Raw genomic sequence first — 21,476 nt, 5'->3', positions numbered from 1 at the left:
GGCTTTCATTCGCTATGTTTGAGTGAGTTTGGCAGGGTTGATGTTCGAACATAAATTGATGAAGGTCATACAAGACACAATGAATTTGTCCGGAAAAATAGGCATATATTAAATAGAATTATCGATTGCTTAAAATTCTGTGGTGGACATGAACTTGCTCTACGAGGACATAATGAAAGAGAACAATCTTTAAACAGAGGCATCTTCCCAGATTTATTATCCCTTCATAGAAGAGGGAAAACTAAGAGGGAACTTCGTGTTCTTTATTGTAGTGAAGAGTTGAAAAACATAAACTCTATCAGTAGATTGCATTCATTTTTTATTTAAAATTATTTAGAGGTACCTTTTCAAAAACAGTAAAAATGACAAACATAGTTTTAATAACTCCAGTGGCAACAGCTGAATCTGAACGATGTTTCAGCGCATTGAAGCGTATTAAAACCTGCTTACGAAATGCAATGGGACAAGACAGACCAAATGCCTTGGCACTTGCTTACAATAGAGATAGAATACATTTCAAACATAGAGGGCTTCAACGAAAAAGTAATAACAAAATTTGCTGAGCAGAAGAAGAGGAGTCAACGTTCGTAGAAAAGTACGTTTCACAACAATACCTGTTTCTTTTGTAATCATGTGAATTATCATTATATTTTAAATTCTTTGAAAAAATAAGTCCAGTTTTGTAGTTTAGAAGAAGATAAATACCCGTTTTTTTGTAATTCATGTAATTTGTCATTACATTTTAAATTCTTTCAAAAAAGTAAGTCCAGTTTTGTAGTCTAGAAGAAAAAAATACCTATTTTTTGTAATTCATGTGAATTGTCATCATATTTTAAATTCTTTAAAAAATAAGCCCCGGCCAAATTTGAGGCCACGAGACGCCACTGGTGGAATCCGAACCACTGTGCAATGTGTTCCACCGGGATCCCTTGATTACAAGGCGACGATGCTACCACTACTACATCAGGGAGGCCCCATTTTTAATGTGTATAACTGCGTAAATCCAAAGAAAGGCCTTAGATACGCAGTAATTGGCTTCACATTAACTGGAAACTCCAATGTAGAGACTGCCGAGTTTCAAAGTGAGCGGCTCGGCTTCTCTCTATTTTGCATTACAGTCTGCTAACAAAGCATAACCCTTACATCCTCAGTACAGTGGCGAAGCTACCGCTCCCGCAAACGCGAGGCCCCGCAATGTACCCCTGAAATGTTGTATAATCCCATAAATTCAACAGATAGTGTCCCTTATGAGGAGAAATAAGAAACAGATGTGGGGCAACAATCACACAATTCGAACTGCAAATTCCTTGAGGCGAACACTGCCTTGTTGAAGTTTTGTGGACATTTCTGTCGAACCACTTTTTCTTCCCCATTGTATTATAAGTGCTTTGATTATGATATATGTATGTATGTATGTATGTATGTATGTATGTATATATATATATGTATATATATATATATATACATATATATATACATATACATATATATATATATGTATTTATTTATTATTGTATAAGTATTGTTTCAGAGCCTCTCCATAGCTGAAAAAAATTCCACTGTTATCTCAAACTCCGGGAATTGAATTCGGTCAGATGCCCTACCGGCTCTTCAAGATCTATATTACCCTATGAAAATACCAAAACATGTGTTCCAAAAATTGAAGCTGCTGTACCAAAGATATTATGAGTTTCTACCAATTCCCATTAAAAACAAACTTATTTATTTTCTAAAATAATCTTTATTTCTGTGTTATAGCAAAATGTTAACGCTCACAATGCTTCATTACAGTGGCCAATAAAAATATTATTTTGCTAATTAGTCGACGTTTAAACAATTTTCTTCCGAATAAATTGAAGGGCTCGTTTAGATGAACTACAACACTACAACAGTGGTTATGAGATGAGTGGTACAAATGCAATTCCATTGAAATTCTGTGCTCTAGAACATATATTTTTTTGCTAATTTTCGATATGAACAGTAATTACGATGCACAGGTGTTTTTTATTGTTTTATTTTTTGTATACCGTATTCAGGCCCTCAAGATAAAAGCAACTGAAATATTATACGAACAAGGTTCTTCCTTTAATACATGCAGTATAGAAACATAAAAATATTTTGTTACATAACGTTCAAGTGATAATTTGTTTTACACTTAAATATTTTGATCGATAGTAGCAATAAGTGTTTCCAGCTAGGAATGTAATGCTAAAAAAGAAAGATACTTAAAGATAAGTCCCTGCTATCACGCTATAAACACTTCAGGATTCCATTTGTACTTTATGTTTCCATCCTTTCCATTGTTAAATAAAATACTGACAACTCCTGCATCCTCACTTCCTGGTTGTATTCTATGTCATGGTGTCATGTTCGAAGAATTGTTCCCGACTGTCAGGATTGCACAGCGCCGCAACTTCAGCATCTTCTTGCACCCGTTGGTATTTGCATTATCTACATCCGCAGGCCGCTGCTGACAAATCTTTACTCGTTTCTAGTGAAATATTGCCAGGTTCCAGCTCTACCAGCATTGCTATTTCTCTGTACTCAACGGGGACGCAATGAACATCGGGTTGATTCATAGTTTTCTCCCAGCCTACAAGGATTCTGTAAAAAAAATCACAATGGATAATTGAAATTACTATAAAGTACATAAGGATATCGAATATCAGAATTGCAGAAAAGAACTTCCCAAATCTTCTAGAGCATATTGCGGTATATACGAAGAGTATGAAAATAAATTATTGGTAAATAAACATTGAATTTGAAGTTAAAAGGTCAAGTTATTTAAGATGTTATAACATGATAATGAATCCCCTCTATTTGTAAAATTCTCAATGGCAAGAGAAAGAGCAAATATAAAATGTGAAATTCTCTTAACGTGCAACAAAGTTGACTTGCTTTGAACATAATTAAGAATTAAGAGAAAGGACACGAATTTCGTTGCCCGCTTGTTTTTCCATTTCTTTTTTCTTTAATATATTACAATGAACAACCTGAAATCAATTGTTAAAACCCTACAATCAACATTTCTAAAAAAAATCCTCAGAAAAATATATGTGTAAATAAATTCATTTTGTGCTCTTTATTTTTTAAAAAAGGTTCCTAATTTTGTCCCCCGAGTTAAGTGCAATAAGAGGAGAAAAATATTTGATTCTATGTTCATATTTTCGGATAAGCTGTAATTTTGAAAATACGCACGCAAAGACACATATGGGAGTACCCGGATTTTTTCAGGGGAGAGCAAACAATCCATTTTTCCAGACGGACAAACAACACTTTTTCCAGGGGTCAAAGGACACTTTCCCAGGGAGGGCAATACTTTATTTTGAATTATTTGAAAATAACATTTATTTTACTTTCCACGAAAAAAGCACAATGAACAGAATGAAACTTTTCCAAACATATGTGTGTGTGTGTGGGGGGGTGTATGTGTGTGTGTGTGTGTGTGTGTGTGTGCGCGTGTGGGAAGGGGTGTTTGTGTAGTGTATATAAAATTAAAAGATACAAAAAGAAAGAATACACCAACATTTTTTGGAAGTACAAAGAAAGCAAGAAAACAAAAATAATTTATTAATTAGAGCGTGTAACATGTAAGAATTTGTTGTTAATTTTGTTTATTTTATGTCGCTTTCCTGTAACTTTTGGTAAATCGTGCCAGTGGAAATTTATCATTTTTGTATAAAAATGAAATTTGGGACCGCATTGTGGAAATGACAGATTCCGTGCGTTTTAAGGGCTTAGTTCTGTGTCGATGAGGATGAATGGTGATAAGGTGATATGTTTGAAGAGACAATGACACAATGGGCAACACAAATCAACCCCCCCTCCCCCAAAGATGATTATACTGGCGGTGTGTCTAGGCACCAGAGTCTCTTTATCCTGCAGTCCAGGGTATACTACGCGGAGAGGAAGTTGACATTTGAGTGGCTTCAGCGAAAGTCATCCCTTACAACCCATAAGAACATTTTGAATCAGTGTTCATTCTGATTGACACTTATTTCTGAAAAAGCTAGTAAAGATATTAAATGAACACCACAAAGAAAATGTTAGTTCTTTGACGACAAACATACTTCATGGCACCATTTGAAACACCCTTTGCACTTGTCCATTTTCACCTTTATTATCTGCTGAGAAGGGTGTATCATACGTACTACATGTAGCAGTCCACACCGTCATCGTCATTTATCAGTATCCTGATCATCTTATCTCAGTTTTCTCCTTTGCATCTTTTTCAGCGCAGCAATATTTTTCTTTTGTAATCTTTCCTGGCTTAATATCTTTATTAAATCTTTCATGCTTAGTCACAAGTCCGATTTTCTCAAAATGAAAACTATGTTCCTGAATCCTGATTTAGTCTCGGTAACAAAACTAGAACCTATCTAGTGGGCCGGCCCCCGTGGCGGAGTGGTTATCGCATCGCCAGGGGTTCCGGGTTCGAATCTCGGCCTGGGCATGGATGTTTGTGAGTGTCCATTCATCAATTTCATCACATCATCACTCATCCCCATCTTCGCAAATTAGCCAAAAGTGGCACAAAAAGCGAAGTAAAATAAAATAAATCAATCAAAATCAAACCTATCTAGTGGGACGAATTCACGGTGGTATTTTTCTCTTCCGAGCATCAAAAAACCAGACTCCAACTTTCTACCTTAAAATTAGAGAACGTAAACTATATGTTGTGGGATTTTTGTCAACATCATGTGCTTTGTATGTTGAAAAATAGTTACTTAATATTTAATATACTATTTTGCACTTTAACAATGATAAATAATGAAGGAAACAAACAACACATTCGGACAACACTTCCAACTAGCTACTGTCTTCCTTACGCAATAGTCCTCAACCGGTTGCAGCATTTAATAGCCGAGATTCCCTAGGGGACGAAATCTTGGTCTTTTCCTCTATGTGTAACTGTTTATTTCTGTTTGGTAACAACGGGCATACACACAACAATAATATTAGACAATGAACAATAATATTAATATACCTTGAAGTAACGTCTCAGAAAAATACAAACAGAACCATGACAAAAATTAAATCGTGCAAGGTTACTACAATCAAATAATCAGACGTTCTCGTAAATTATACAAATCACTTCTTGTAAGAGCTATTAATTTTAAAAAATATCCAGCACTGTAGTATAGACTTGATTGACTTTTTTTACTTCGCTTTTCTGCCACTTTTGGCTAATTGCGAAGATGAATGGTGATGAATGAGATGGATGAAGAGGCAAGAACAAACACACAGGAACAACACATCACGATCCTCACGGAGGATCATACTGGCCCTGAGTCCAGACGCAAGAGCAATCCCGGGTGTAGTCTTGAAAATATTTCCGTTGAAATGGATATAAGTAAAAGTATCTTCAATACTAGATAGTAAACTAAATTTGGTTCATACATATTTAAATGTAGTTGCTTTCCGATACATTAACGTGATATTTGTCTCCAAGTGTGGCTAAAAATTATCCTACTTCACAGAATTTTCGGAAGATGTGAAATAAATGTCATTTCTTTCAATTGTAACAAGACCCTGTTAAATATAAAATGAATGTTATGCCTGGAGATGGCTTTGCTAGAAGTCTGTGTTCGTGATGGACATATATCCAAATAATATCATTATATTTTACATATTTATTTTAATTTCATTTCATAATATCGTTGTATATCTTTTGTTCTATTACCAGCGGAGCGAGAAAGGAAATATTGCTAAATATATTGCAAAATCGACAACTTTGTTTCTTTTCCAACCCTCCCTCGTTTTGCTCATTCACTGCCCTCTTGTATTAGCGACCCTCAGCTATGGCTCTCGTTTATTGGCAGAAAAAAATATAAATGCTACCGATTTATTAATTCCCGCTCCGTGGCCGCACGGTCTAAGGCTTTTTGCTCGGCCTACGGGATGCCCGCTGATTTGAGTCTCCTGGGGAGAAGCGTAATCTTGAGATTTCGGCCAGTGTACTGGACTCGTGGCCATCCCTCATTGTGAGGAGCTGCGAATGAGTAACCCGGTCATGGAAAACCTACAACAACGACTAGGGGTTCGTCGTGCCGACCACACGTTACCCCGTAACTGGTCGGATGATCGCCCACCTTCGCTGAGGCATGTGGGAGTGAGGTCGGTAGTCTGTAGGCAGGTTCTGGGCCTCAAGAGCTGTTCCGCCACGGGTGATAGTTAATGAGTATATTAGTCGAGAATTTTTGTGAACCACCAACTTATACTCTGCCCCCTCCCTTTCTTGGCCTCCCTAAAAAAATACTCGATCGTCGTCGCTGCTTTGGATAGGAAAGTATTGTTGACAAACTAATGAGAAATTGAAGTAAGACTTGAAACTTTCCTGGCGACGAATGATAAAAGGATTCTCTCGGGCTATCGACCAGGTGAGTTGTGGAAAATATTCCAAGCTTTCGAGAGCTAATGTCACTCTCATCTTTTGCACAACTCACCTGGTCGATAGCCCGAGAGAATCTTTTCATATTGAGATATTATTTGTGTTTACTACTGTGAGATTCTGCAACGGAATTATTGGAGGGAGGGTGACTATACAGGGGGGAAGATAAAATTTATGGAATGTTCTATACGGTTCCTGCATTTCCTTCAATACATTTGGAAGGTGCAGTATGCCTCTATACTCCCCGTCCTGCACCATAGGGAATAACAACGACGATCAGTTATTGACCAAAAGCTATGACGAATCACCTTTGTAGTGGTTTAGCTTTCCGTATGCTCTGCAAACAGCGTGCATATGGCATTGGTTTCTCCACCCCAACAACAAAGAAAAGCAAAACAAGATTGAACAGACTGAAATCTTTCGGACTGATGACTGATGTTAAGTCGAATCATCTTTAGTGGTTGCCATATCATGTTGCTTTTATGCTAACGAAAACACAAGCATTTCAAATGAACGCTGAATCAATATGAACAGCCATTAGCGATTGGCTATTTTGTGTTGGAGAATTAGGCGTGTCCAGATTTACGCTTTGTGGGGAAGGAATGCCTAGCACTTACTGTACGAAATAACACCTGTTCGTGCACGGGAAGTCGTGCCTGTATTGAGGTAGGTGCACTTTGTAATGAAATCGGTTACTTCCCTTGACCACCCATTCCAATCACAAAGCTACTATTTGGCATCTGCCATAATGGCGTTGCCTGTGTTAAATGCCAATCTCTTGTAGCCTATAGCAATTTGATTTGATTTGATTTGATTTTAAAATTGTGGGAGCGTCAGCACTTAGGCTATTTTGCTCCCGTCACATTATACGGGGGCCAGCCCCTTATCATTACAAAGAACAACTCTAACGTTGCATATTTAAAAATCTTCAAATGTTCTGACTTCTGTTAAAAGCTGAGGCTGTAAATGGGCACTCAGCACACATAAGGACAACAGGACAATATAAACAAAATTATACTGGCCATGGGGCCAGTCGCCAGAGCCTCGTTAGTCTTCAGTCCAGGGTGTACTAACGTGGAAGTGAGGTTGACATTTGGGTGTACTATGTGGAAGGTCACCCCTTACACCCCTATAGCAATCATAATTGTGACTATTACTATGGTGAAAGTGAAACATATGTATTTTTTTTCTGTGAATCGCTCATGTTAATAAATACATAATGCCTTTCGATCGGATTCAAGTCACGGGTACATTGTTTTCTTTTTCATCCGTTTCATCTAATCATTATTCATCCTATCGTAGCGATTTTAAAAAGCAGAAAAAACCGATGTTAAGTAACCAAACACACAACAAGAAAATGTAGCAACGTGCCATGCAGGTGTATGATATCATGGGGACAGTTGGTGGACAAAATTTTATCAAATTTCTTTTCCCCAGCGTTTCTCTTTTAAATATGTTTTGTTTAGGGTTCAGTAAGCACCACAGTTGTTTAAAATATGCAATTGTATGTGAAATATATGCACACTTCGAGAATCGAACCCGCCCAGGTGGGATGTTCGAGTCATCGTGGCTCTTTATTTGCCACCTCATTATTTATTCTCTTTGTCCAGAATCATTGATATGTGACTGCTTTCACAACCAAAACTGAGACAAAATATGGTTATTCACGTAGATTTGCTGTTGAGACGTGGTGGTTCAGTTGGAAGGGCGTCCACCTGCCACTATAGAGATGGACGATTCCTGGGGGTGGAGATTTTCCCGTCAAATGTCCCTGCTCCACACATCGAGAATATGTGGAGCCCACCTCCACACTCCATATGTGCCTTCATGTCATGTTGAAATGCACAGGATCGAGAACCACGGCAATATCAATGAACGAACGAGGATCGCGTAGATGAATGAGAAAACACAGTTTATAAAGAGTCAGTATCCCCTAGGATTTCCAGCGCACTTTGCTAACAAAGAGGCCACAAATGGTCAATAGAAAAGCAGAACTGTATTAGTACAGATTTGTCTACATCTCAGAATGAAAAATGGAAAAGGAAACAAAAGGAGAACCTTAACGCATTGAAATGAACACATCAACCAGCTATTAATAAAAAAAGAACATAAGTAAAGGCGAATAGTTACCTGTACATGTCGCGGGCCATGGCATGTATTGTGGAATTAAAACGTTGATTGAAAAGAGGCGTCGGGCATTCTCCCATGCACAAGTTGAGAGGCAAATAGTCAGGAAACAGAACCCAGGACCAACCTAATTCTTGAGCCGAGAGTAGCCATTTTTCCAGTCTACAGCTAGATGTGTCTGTCCACGTTTCTCTCACCGCACTGCGAGGTTTCCTTCGATGACTAACGGCATTGGCTCCTGTTAAATCTTTGGATGTCATCACCAAAAGTGGTGTGTACTCGATACCGTGTATGGCAAATACATCTCGAACTGCATAATTGTTCATAAGATCCACTTGAAGTTTCAAATCAGATGAGTTATTAACTAGGTGAGTGACGTCGAAGGTAAGAAAAGATTGTTGCGAGAGTTGTTGTTCAGATAAAAGTTGAGGTGTAGGATTGAACCAGCTCAAGCTCACGTTGACCACCTCACTTACAGGCTGCACTAGTGTCAATACAAGCAAAGCTTTACTATTCTGAATCTTGAACAAATCTGGGTTGAACTGGAATCGTAACTTCAGAGTGCTGCCATATCCTGGAAAGATTAAAAAATGAACAGTTAATACTGATATTCATATCTCGATTGCATTTCAGAATATAAATCAAGAATACATTGCTACATATTGCTATCCAACTTGTTGATACATTAACTTTTGGAAAAAAACTCTGCCATACAGATTGTGAAATGCAAAATGAACCATATGATTTACATTTTTTTAGGATAACGAGAGATGGTTCGTATTGATAGTATATTCTGCATTACTTTATTTTTTCCACATATTTAATATGTAACGATATAAATGGAATTATTGTTTCAAACGATTCCTTGTATAAAAATGTACAATACAGACGAATAGGATATTTTGTATAATTGTTATGTAATATCATTTTCAATTTTTCAAATATTAGAGAATAAATTTTGCACGTATATTTTAATAAAATTATAGAATTTGATTCCCTTTTTTTCAGTTTTTGTTGAGTGTGGGAGACGAGTAACGTTTATGAACAATTGCGATGCCTATTCAGCTGTGTATTTTTCTTAATTTATGTCGCTTTCTGCAACTTTCGGTTATTCACAGTGATGAGGAAGAATGATAATTAGATGAATTTAATGAAGGACATCGACAAAGCAGCATCTGTCACCAGCTCGGCACTGGAACTCGGAACCATCGACCACTCAACAATCTCCCCCCACAGAGACTTTTCCAGACTTTGTTGTGTGGGTGGCCACAGGAACCCATCGCAGCTTCAACACATAAAACTTTTCATTTCATATCAGAGTACCATTACTTAGTTTTTCAATATTTAATTGATAACTATAGAATATTTTGAAATATGAACAAATCAAATTAGAATTTAATTTTTCAACTTGTTCTAACACTTTACCATCTAAAATTAACATCGTCCTGATTAAACAAAAATTGGTAAAAATTACATATACGGATCATCTTCGCGCTTAAATTAATAGAAGATACGTATGTAATAAGTAGGGCTAGGATTTTTATGACCTAAAAATCACCAAAATATGCAAAATAAAATATGCTCTTATGACCTAAAATTTTACAAAATATGCACTATTATTTGAAAAATATGCCCTTATAACTGGACTGTTTCAAACATCAATATCAAAATGCTGAAATATTTTCACATACGTACTATTTTTTGTTCACTTTATGGGCCTTAGTTGCAATGCGCAATGAATACTATCTCTAAATTTTCAAATAGAAATGAAAAAGATTTTGCTGCTGTCAAAAAAAAAACTCTCGAGTAATCATGGGAGTAGGAACGAATCCACTTCGAAAATGACTGTATATTTCTTGAAAATGCAAAAATATGCTGAATATGACCGAGAATCCATCAAAATATGCTATATCGCGCAAAAATGGCCAAATATGCCCAAATATGCCCTTAAAAAGCTCCTTAACTTAATTAGTTTCTTCGTAATATGAATTTCTATATGTTTGGGTAACACATCACCCTTACCCAAAAAAATATGCTAAGTCATGAAAATCCTAACCCTAGTAATAAGTAACCAAATGAACAACTGATACAATGAACGTACCGGACACGCGAGTACCAAGCGCAGACTAACATCTCTTGTGATTAGTATGCCATTGGGTGCCATGCTTCATTAAGTCTCTTTCGCTTCGGGTTCTACGCAAAACTATTGACTCACGCTCCATTAGTTGCTTTGTTTGCGTGCACCTTTCTCTATCAATTTTTGTTCCTTAGAGTGAAGGGAAAGTAACCAAACTACACCGTAAACACTTTTTCCCGATGCCCAACCAATATGTGAGTTTTCGAAGCAGAATCGTTACTAGAAAGCAAGTTTTCACAGAACCACTCATTCTGAGTTCAAGGGCATCGTTCTATTCTTGTTTCGTAAGAAAGAAGTATTAATATGACGAAAATTGTTGTTTCTTGTGATTCCGCATACTATAGAACTTGTATGATGTCAGTCTTAATTAATTTTTAGAAGCTCTGTGCAATTAGGCACGTATTAATACAGTGCTGCTTATATAATACGTTATGGAACATGAATTAACGTGATTTCCTGAAAGAAATGTCACGATACAATTGGCATGGTAAAATTTTCACTCATTTTTTCAGGAAATGACAACAGAAAAAAGGAACACACACACACACAGATATATATTTGACAATTCTAAGACTTTACTGAAAGGAAAGCAGATTGTTCCGGAATCAAGTGAAAAGAAAACTTTTTAGTTTTTAGAAAAAAGTATTTCATATTTATGGATCACACCACTATGCCTTTCGTAAATACTATTCCAATGACGTCATTATGAAACATGGTATGAAACGTAACATTTTGCGATTGACTGTGATAATTGTTACTGCATCTGTCTTTCTTTATATCGAAAACAAAATTGGAGCTGTCAATACGGTTTGTAATTAACGCTGAAACACGGACATGTTGTTTTCATCGTACGTGTGTAAAGTCGTCGCCTTGTAATCAAGGTGTCCCGAATTCGATACCCGGTGGAGGCACATAGTGCTTCGGATCCCTCTTTCTACCGTAGGCCCAGTTCCGATTAGTCTATCTGTGCACAAACTGGACTTACAACAAAAACAACCCACATATGTATATACAGTATATAAACACTTCACATCCACATCTTTCGAGAAACAGACAGTCGTGATATGATTAGTGAATAATCCACTTCATGCTCACTAGATACAAAACAGTCCTATCTGAGATGGTGAAAGGATTGTATTGCAGCAGACAAAAGCTAAAAGCGTTAATTAATTTTTCATTCTTCTTCCCCCTCCTTATTTTTAAACAGAGAATAATAATTAGCTGTCACAACTACCTAAGTACAAACAATACGGCCTGCACAATGATATCAATATCCATAACATGTTACTATTTTCTTATTTATGTAGTTAAATGTGGGAAACGTGTATATTAGGAGACAAGTTTCTAATATTGTTAGTATTAACATCTTCTACATGTCTACTAGGCGTGGCTATGCAAATCAGTACTCGAGGTGGGGCCAAGTTAAGAAAAATTTCATAAAGCATCTCCTCCAGCAAGAATAATACGTAAGCATCCCTCCACCTACTGCAATGTCTCCACGTTGATCCATGCAAGCATCCCCCCAGCTATCCCAAAATTCGATCAAGAATTCCCCAGGTAAGAATTTCCACTTCGAACACTGATGCAAATGAGTTTTTGAATGTGTTTACCGAGAGTCCTTGAACTTTATTTTCTTTCTATCTTCTTCTTTCTTAACAAAGTAGCAACGTGAGAATATTGATGCATGAAACAGACTAACAGTATCAAATCAGACCTTTTTGACAACGGAATTACAAAAACAACATGGAACCGACATGCAATTAAATTTTTGAAAATTCTCGATTGCAAATAACTTCAGTTGTTATGTATAAATGTTTACTTATATATAACTGCTACCAGACTTATTTAACTTAAACAAATTAAAAGTTTTTTATTTATTTGATATCGTTACAATGAAAAAAATCTGCCCACCTCGTTGAGTATATTTGATTCACGTTCTTACCTCTGAAGGTTCTGGATTCGAGTCAGGTTTGATGTATGGATGTTTCACTGTGCGCCAGTAATTCTGTTAGTTGCGATTTGTCTAACATATTAAATAATCAAAATACAATTACAATATATCCACTTGAAGTATGCCTATTTACGAATAATACTCGAAATACTACGTATTGATTGCGTATTATACTTACGTTTTACATTAAGAAATTACAACTACGGATTTTATAATATTCTTATTCGCAGAGAACCTTAGCAGAATTCCATTCGCGATAAGAAATTTAATTAAGTGATTGAAAGATGAGAAACTTAACTTATTGCAAAAACCAACCGAACTCCCAAATATTTATTTCACAACAGTATCAGTTTTTCATTAAAAAAAAATCAACCAGCACGAAAAGTGTCTGCGAAGTCAAGTACTTAAGTACTTACACTTGTTGAATTATCATGAACATGTTGTTCTTGTTAGATTCCTGTGTATATATTAAGATAAGCACATTTTCATGGCTTTTGAACAAATAAGGCAGCAGAGTTTCTCTAACTTTCATTTGCCAGCGAGAAGATTAAGCGAAGCCAATTAAAACCGTTGAGTTATTATTCTTGCATGCGGAGAGAGGAAAAAGTACAAAGATTTTGTAGACATCGTTAGATAATTAGTATGTTGTTGATTATCACTTTCTACTTACGCACTACACCTCTTACAAAAGGGAGCGAGCAGCGTTCGTGTGCAAGCAATTATTGAGAATGTTGAATATAATAAGCGAGGTATTGAATCATCATTGTCTCGCTGTTAAGATGTACCATCTGACACTAGAAAATTACTAGGTAAATTAGAGCGTATCACAAGGTGAGAGAAGCTTTGACTCGATTGGTTCTATTAAATAATAAAACTTACACGTGCCAGGTGTCACGTGGTTTTTATATTATGTTCTTGCCTCGAAAGTGAAGGTATACTTAGTTCATTGCTTTATCATGTTTGTATTTAATTGTTTTAATTTTTGTTACTTTTCTGCCTCCTTACGCTAATCACAACGATAAGGATGAATGGGTGAAGAAACACGAAAGCCATGCCCAGGCTCGAACATGGAACATTTGGTACAAGGATCGGGACTCTATCATTGAAAGCGCTTGGTCACCGAGATGAAAAAATTGTCAAAGTTTTGCTTGAAGTTCATTTTATGCTCAGATAGGCCAATCGGAAGTGGAATCGGAATGTGCCTACACCGGGAATCGAACCCGACACTCCTTGATTACAAAACAATAGCTTTAAACACTATGCTATCAGAGAAGCCTATCGGCCACCGACACAGCTACGGTGCCATGTTGTTACCCAATACTGAGATCAATTCTTGTTTACTTTCTGTTGCTTAGGTAATTTAGGCAACAACTTACTTCTTCCACAAACGACTTACCTTGTTTTATTCTCTTAAGAGTTACATCACCACATGAAGAATATGACGACACATTTTCAACACCTCTTCAATACAGTGAATATTGAAAGCCGAAGATGTGATGTTCTTAGGCATAGTCATGTGTAATGGATCCTGCCTTAATCATAAGAATGACATGTTTTAAAGATAAAATTATTGTCATAATACGCGTACTTTGAATTTTATCACCTACACACAACTCTATCGCTTTGCAATTTAGACGTCCCTGGTTGGGTTCCCGAGAAGTGAAGGGGGACACATTTAAGAAGTTCTAGTAAGCTAATTCTTCTTCAACAGTAGGCCTCCCCTTTGGCGCAGTGGTGGCGTTGTCGCCTTGTAACCAAGCGTCCCGGGTTCGATTACCAGTGGAGGCATATAGTGGTTCGGGTCCCACTTTAAACTGTAGGTCCAGTCCCGATTAGCCTTACTATGCATAAAGTGGACTTAAAATACCAAATCAATCAATCAATTCTTCAACAGTGTGATGACCAAAAATGACTAAACATTGGATGCCAATTTTGACTACAATTGTATTTGCATTTTTTGTTATTTTACGTCGTTATTCGAAGTTGATAATGAGTGGCGACTGATTAGATGAAATTGACGAAGTGACACTGACAAAGAACATGGATAATTTCAGTGACAAAATCGAAAGTCTTACTAAGTCTTTTTACTGATGCACTTCAAGTTGTAGAACCAGTTTCAGTCAGCCCATTTGTGAATAGTCGGACCTAAAGCAAACTTTCCAAACTTTAACATGTCATCATCTTGTTTTGGGTAAAGGAATTATCCTCGAAGCGAACAGCCCAAGGGATGATGCACTGAAATACTTCGCAACAGCAACAACAATAAGAAGAAGAGAATGGAATCATTTTGTGTTGTTGTAACTATTATTTTGAGGAATTTGTCAGACTTTTATGAGTCTAAGCCATAAAAACACAATCTTTGAAATTGTGTGTCCCAGAATGGTTGTGTGTGTGTGTTTATGTGTGCGGCTGTGTGGGTTGTGTGCATGAGTGGGGATGGGATGGTCTAGGAATGTATGTGTTTGAACTTGGATGCTTATGCACACCAACGAAAGTACAGCTTTACCAATTATTTTTTTCTTATGTTAGAAGCTCTAATTCTGAGAAATTTCAAATATGACATGGTAAGCTGTTATAAGTATGCTCCACTCTTATTGGAAGGTATCAAGTTTGGTTTGCACAAGCAATGAGAAGTGTGTTGATCATGATCTTAAGGCGTACTGTTGAAATATATTTGACTACCCTTTGCATGTTAAAGGTAAATGGATACAGCAGGATTTTTTGTATTTTTATGGAGATGACAGAGTGAATGAGCTACCTCAAAGGAAGAGTCTTGATTGCAGTAATTCAGTGTTATAAAAACTTGAATATCGAGGACTCAAATTCTGAAAAAGGTACGTGAGAAAGGTAAAAGTTAATGGTGCCACTCGTGCAAACTTTCTCTCTCTCTTTCTATCTTAGCTGAACAGGATGTATATATTTTGCATATATTTTGAAATATTTATTTCAAGTACGTACGCGTAACCAAACTACAAACAGACTAACAGCTCATTGCAGTTGCCGAGAATAATTTGATAGTAAACTGTAGAAAGATGATGATGATATAAAATCTTGCAACTCTCATTGCCACTTAATGAATCTATACATGGTGTTATTGCAAATGTCTTTGTCTCTTGCGAATGCATTTTTGATTACCTTGCTAATCCGAAATTTGATTGTTTTGGTTGGTAGTATGTATACTTATTAGGAGGTTGTTAGGGGCTTTGTTCTATTGTATATGTGTAATGGGTGGCCAAAGAAACCAAAGTTCCTGAAAAAGCGGGAATTACCTATACGGAAATTTTGGTTGCTTTCGTACAATTTGGAATTTCTATTAAATCTGTTAAAAGTTCTGTTATTTATTTGCATATTGTTAAATTATTTTTCCTGGTGACTCAAATTATTGCCGTACCTTATTGATTTTAAAAATTAATATCTCAGTTCTATTCTCAATGCCTGTAACTCAAAGAACATGCAACATATCTAATATTTATGGATATATATTAAATATATCGCTAAGATATATGGATTGACTTGAAGATAAAATAAGTAAAGAACTTACACAATTTACTTTGTACAAAATTGCGGAGACCTGTGTGGTGGAATCTGAACCCAAAAAATCTGATATGCACTATTTCGATTCAAGAGAAAATTCATTGGAATATTAATACAACACCACAATAAGGCTTAGGATCTAAGCTTCAATTTAAACTTGTGTATTCTACCGGAAGGATTTATTCCTGGCTAAACACATACGCATCTCTGCTATAATTACAACAGCAATATTTTCTTAATGAAAGATCCTAGGCATATTCTTTCCATAATGCCTATTAATTTATCTGGGATGAGAGAGTTCCTTATTAAATTCTACAGCTTAATTGAAAAGAGCTGCTTAACAACGTTTGGCACTTGACCTCTATTACACCAGATGACCGGATGCTTACGGGGATTTTTTTCCCAGAAAAGAATAGCTTGAGAATCATCACCACTGTAACATGATATCCTGTTAGGGATGTGAGACGGCTTTCTCATGGCTGTAACGGATATCCCACGGAAGTTACAGCCAAATACTGTGATCAGCATTTTACCTTTCACAAAGGAATATGTCACGTACTCACACAAGCCAGCATGCAGTGCAAAGAGTTTTCTCTCCAAACCTTCAACAAGAAACGAGATATACTTTTTTCAGTTTATTAAGTAGAGAAACCCAAAAGCATAAAAAGCATAAAAATGGATAATGTCATTTTGCGCACATGGTTGCTGATTTAACATAAATTCAACACATTGAAATCTGAAAAAAAATGTAAATTTTAAAACATAGTTTCGAAAGGTAAAGCACGACTCCTAAAAAATTGTTTTCAAAATATGAGTTTGTAAAATATAAGAATACAGGTCTACTTACGTTATCAATAAAGGTGTTGCACTTTATTTGATATTTTTTTAAAAAATTAGAAATATTACAATAACTAGTATAATGAAATCTACAGAATCATGTTGCTATTGAATTCCCTCCATATTATTCTTCAGTCGAGAACCACACTATAAATTCAAACATATTAAGTTTGCAATGTAAAACATTAATTCTTGAAAAAGAAATACATAGTCAGTTTACATTGTAATTTACATGAAGATAAAAGTATTTGACAAGCTATATAGCTTGTCAATAGGCAAATAAGGGCCTAAACTCTAGGAATGAAAGCCTAATTTGGGTAGCTCCAATATTCTTTTACATGTTTTTATTATCTAATAATATGAACTAGCTGTACACATTACGAAGCAGCAATTTTGCGACAGAAGATTCAGCTGAAAATAACAGGCCCTTTCCCGCGTATGCACTCACGATCTTCACTAGATGTTTTCAAGATACTTGTCCACGACAGTTAACTTCAAGGGTTCGAGCTTATATTTTTTAAAAAAGAAATGCTTGTTCTATTAATCAACGCTAACACTCAACGTGTTTTATTCCACATGCGGCGTCTTCTGATTTCTGTTAGTGCACTCATGGTGATAATTTCTCTGCATATGTGTAGGCGGAATCGCGCACTTAAATTTTGGTGATCACGCTTGTAAAGACACGATATGCACCACTTGAATGCAGTTTGCTTACCGTTACATCCTTAATGATGTTTATTCAGGTTCGTTTTGTTGAAACTGAAAGCAACATTGTTCGATGCAACAAAACAAGCGATTATTCGTAACACATGGACTGTGTATGCAAAGTTCATGCCCAAGATTAATTTGTTATTCTATAAATGATTAAGATGTAAATTCACAGATGTATTCAACAATGTGACTTGCATGATCTAGCGGCTGTCATAATGCGCTGTTAAACTAAGGGTCCTTGAGTTCGAATCCTGAATAAGACATAGGTGTTCGTCATTGTTCTTTTCATCCAATTCTTCATTACAATCCATTCCTATCTTTGTACACAAACACATTTTACTTTCTTCCGTGTGTTATTACAAATCTTCTACATTCTACACATATCCATTATTGTTGGGGATTTTTCTCATGCGAGCACTAGCGTGCGCAGGGGGGAGCTGATGGGGCTACAACTCCCCCGAAATTTTGAGAAAATCAAAATTTTCAAATGATAACAAACTCTGGAAAACCAAAGTAATGAATGCACACACCCCTTAAAATTGGCCCCGATTATCATTTTTGTCTTTCTCTAGATGAACAACTTTTAAAACGAGGGTTAAAAGTTGTGAATTTTTTATATATTTTATAGTTTGCCTCCCCTAGAAAGTATCAATGTAATATTGACCCTTACAATACTATCCCTCTCCGAAAAGAAATCCTGAGTAACTTCGCGATATGCATAGCAATATCGAAAATCAAACTACCAAGGTCTAAAAGAATATCACTTCAAATGCACTTCCAATATAGGATCTTTCCGTATTTCAAGAAGTTGCACTTAGGGCAACTTTCCTTTTTGGATCCAGTTTTTTAAAAGAGACTAATTGGCGAGGGAAATGAAATTGGATAGTACCAACTTTTTAAACAGTTGTGTCGGCATCGTTGTATAAACACATGTTTTAGCAGGAAAAATATTATTATTAATAATAATAATAATAAAAAACAATCAGAAATTATATGGTTTTAATTTTAAAATGGAAAACTTCATGTAAATATAAGCTTACCGAAAATAACTTTATAAGATTCACTGCGACAAGCTACATCATGTTAACCAATTGTCTAAGCCTTGGGCGCGCGATTTCTGGAGGGTGCAAAATCATACGAGACATGAATCAAGTAAATACAATTTTCTTAAACCCGTTCCCAACTGGGTTTGCGAAAAAATAAGTATTTCTCACCTCAGTAATTCGCATCTACTCGATTGACAAAGGGTTAGAAATATGACAATTAACCAGCCAATCTTTCCTGATTCGTGACAGGTCCTAGCGTTTTGGATGACCACCTCGTCGTGTCCATCCCAGGTTGCAATCTTGCCTATTTGATCTATTTTTGTTATTTAGCGTAGCTTTTCTGCCAATTAGGCTAATCGCGACGATGAAGATGCGTGATGATATGGTGAAATTGATGAAGAACACTTATGAAGATCACCTATGTCCAGACCGGGATTCGGAACCTGGCGTCGTAGCGCGCTGTGCTAGACACTCCGTCACAGAAGTCTGAGGAATTCGGCCGAGAATGTGTCAATTTTAATTTATGCTACTCCTATAAGAGTAGATGTGACGGCGTCTTCTGCATTTTTCTTGGAAATGGGGGGGGGGGGGAAGCAAGGACTTTTTCTCTCACAGCTTCAGTTTCAAGTTATCGTGTTCCTGCAACGATCCGTACCAGTCTTACTTGTAGTTAATAATTAACGCAATAACAATGGGTATAAATTGACATTACCGGAAGTATCTCCTTGCTTTCAAATTCGGCATACTCACTAATTTTGGCCTCGTAATCACGAATATGCAGTTAAAAATTGGCGGTCACGTCTAGAAATTGTAAAATAACCTTGTCAATTACCGCTATGATTCTCCATACACTAACATGGAAACGATATGAAGACGTCTTCCTTTCCGCACAACAGTCTTGCTACCAACGTTGCTCAAGTGTTGTGCAATAAGTGAGAGAGTTGATTTGCATGTGAGAAAATGGCATCTTGCGTAAAGGTGGAAAACATGTTTGCCCCATGAACCATTCACGGTAAGGTTAGGTTAGGTTAGGTAAGACAAGCATAGTTAAAATTAAGGGTCATCATAAACATAGTTTTGAAACGCTAATCATTGCAAAAAATAGATGTTTCCTTCATAAATCACCAGTGTTTACTTCGTTCACGGACCCACTTATTTCGACTTATTTCGCATTTTCTAGACGTGACCGCCAATCTTTAACTGCATATTCTTGATTACGACGCCAAAATTAGTGAGTATGCCGAATTTGAAAGCAATCGGAGATACTTCCGGTATTGTACATTTGCTCCTAACAATGATTAACGCAAATTACTGTGACTCAAATGGAATTACAATAGACTCTTTTAATTCGAAGTTCAAATGAACACGAAGAAAGTTCGAATTACCAAAAATATGTATTCAAATGATAATTTCAAGAGGAATAAACTTCTGTTCGAATTACCAAAATTCGATGATTTTAGGCCGACATTTATTTTCCAGAGGAGCTGCCTTCCGTAAACCTTGTGAGTGAGATCTCCCACAGGAAGATCAATCAACTAGAGCACAAAAATTGTTAGGTAATTTTATGATTCTTTTTTATATCTAGAGAAGCGTTGCAACGAAAACTTAGAACTCGGGCGCCAGAAGTTTAATGAGGCACTGGTAAGATGAAGAGATGAAATAGATGAGGGCAAAGAAGACAAACACAAGCACATCCATGTATATCCAAAATTTTGCATTGAATTTTGTTATTTTAAGTCTGATTGCTTCTGGCTGATTGCTACGGGGAGGATGGTTGATGATTACCCAGGCCACAACTCGCACTCGGGACCTTCGATGGTGAGGTCGAGACTTTGAAAAATTCGAAACTCACTTGCCTTAAGTATTAGACCACAGAAAGATAAACACAAAAATATTGACGACCACAAGATACGTATGGGGACTTGGTCTAGAAAGCCAGGTAACAGCAGCAATGGAATTCCATGCGCTGAACAAGGCCGCTCTGTGAATGCCGCTTGGCAGGTCTTACTTAGCCCTCAATGGGCTGTAGCACCTCGGGGTTTACTTTACCTAGTTTTAATTTATGGAAACTCTGATAATCAAATTCAATCAGTTGTATTAGGAATTGCGATTCCAAAGGCGTTCTACTTCCACAAGAGATTTTTTTTAAAATATGGTTGGAATTAATCACTAGGTTTTTGAATACGTTACCTCGTCTTGGGTTCAAATCGGGTGTCTGACAAGAACACTTAATCCCTGACCCCCGTGACGGAGTTTGGGCCTCCCCGATGGCGCAGTGGTAGCGTCGTCGCCTTGTACTCAAGGGGTCCCGGGTTCGATTCCCGGTGGAGGCTCATAGTGGTTCGGATCCCACTTTAAACTGTAGGTCCAGCTCCGATTAGCCTTCCTGTGCATAAAGTGAACTTAGAACACCAAATAAATCAAACAAACCGTGGCGGAGTGGTTAGCACAGTGACGCCGGTGATCCCGGGTTCGAATCCCAGAATGAGCATGAATGTTCTTTGCGAGTGTCCCTTCATCACTTTCATAATATCATCACTCATCCTCATCGCCACGATTAGCCAAAAGAGGCAGAATAACAAACATCAATGAATCAAATCAACGAAAACTTAATCATCACCCTTCCTCACAAATAAGCAAATGCTAAACATATCCAATTAGCAAAGTGAGGAAACAAACCTACAAGAAACAAAAATAACAACTTGTAATTTGCATGAATACAATGAGCTTATTTAAAATGGC

General features: G+C 36.7%; 1 protein-coding gene across 1 annotated transcript in view; it reads right to left on the bottom strand.

Moving 5' to 3' along the window:
• Positions 1 to 1,752: 1,752 nt before the first annotated feature.
• The window catches only part of LOC145984406 (uncharacterized), a 54,403-nt gene continuing 34,679 nt past the window's right edge, over positions 1,753 to 21,476 (bottom strand). The window contains exons 2-3 of the mRNA XM_083118069.1: positions 8,522 to 9,092; positions 1,753 to 2,604 (exon numbers count right to left, since the gene is read on the bottom strand). Of these exons, the coding sequence (XP_082974195.1) occupies positions 2,448 to 2,604; positions 8,522 to 9,092 (728 nt within the window). The 3' untranslated portion in view covers positions 1,753 to 2,447. The remainder of the gene's footprint in view (positions 2,605 to 8,521; positions 9,093 to 21,476) is intronic.

This window comes from Lepisma saccharinum, chromosome 2, assembly GCF_977018435.1.
Source record: "Lepisma saccharinum chromosome 2, izLepSacc3.1, whole genome shotgun sequence".
Classification (NCBI taxonomy): domain Eukaryota; kingdom Metazoa; phylum Arthropoda; class Insecta; order Zygentoma; family Lepismatidae; genus Lepisma; species Lepisma saccharinum.
The sequence above is the reverse complement of the archived record's forward strand: the minus strand, read 5'-3'. Positions and strand labels throughout refer to the sequence as shown.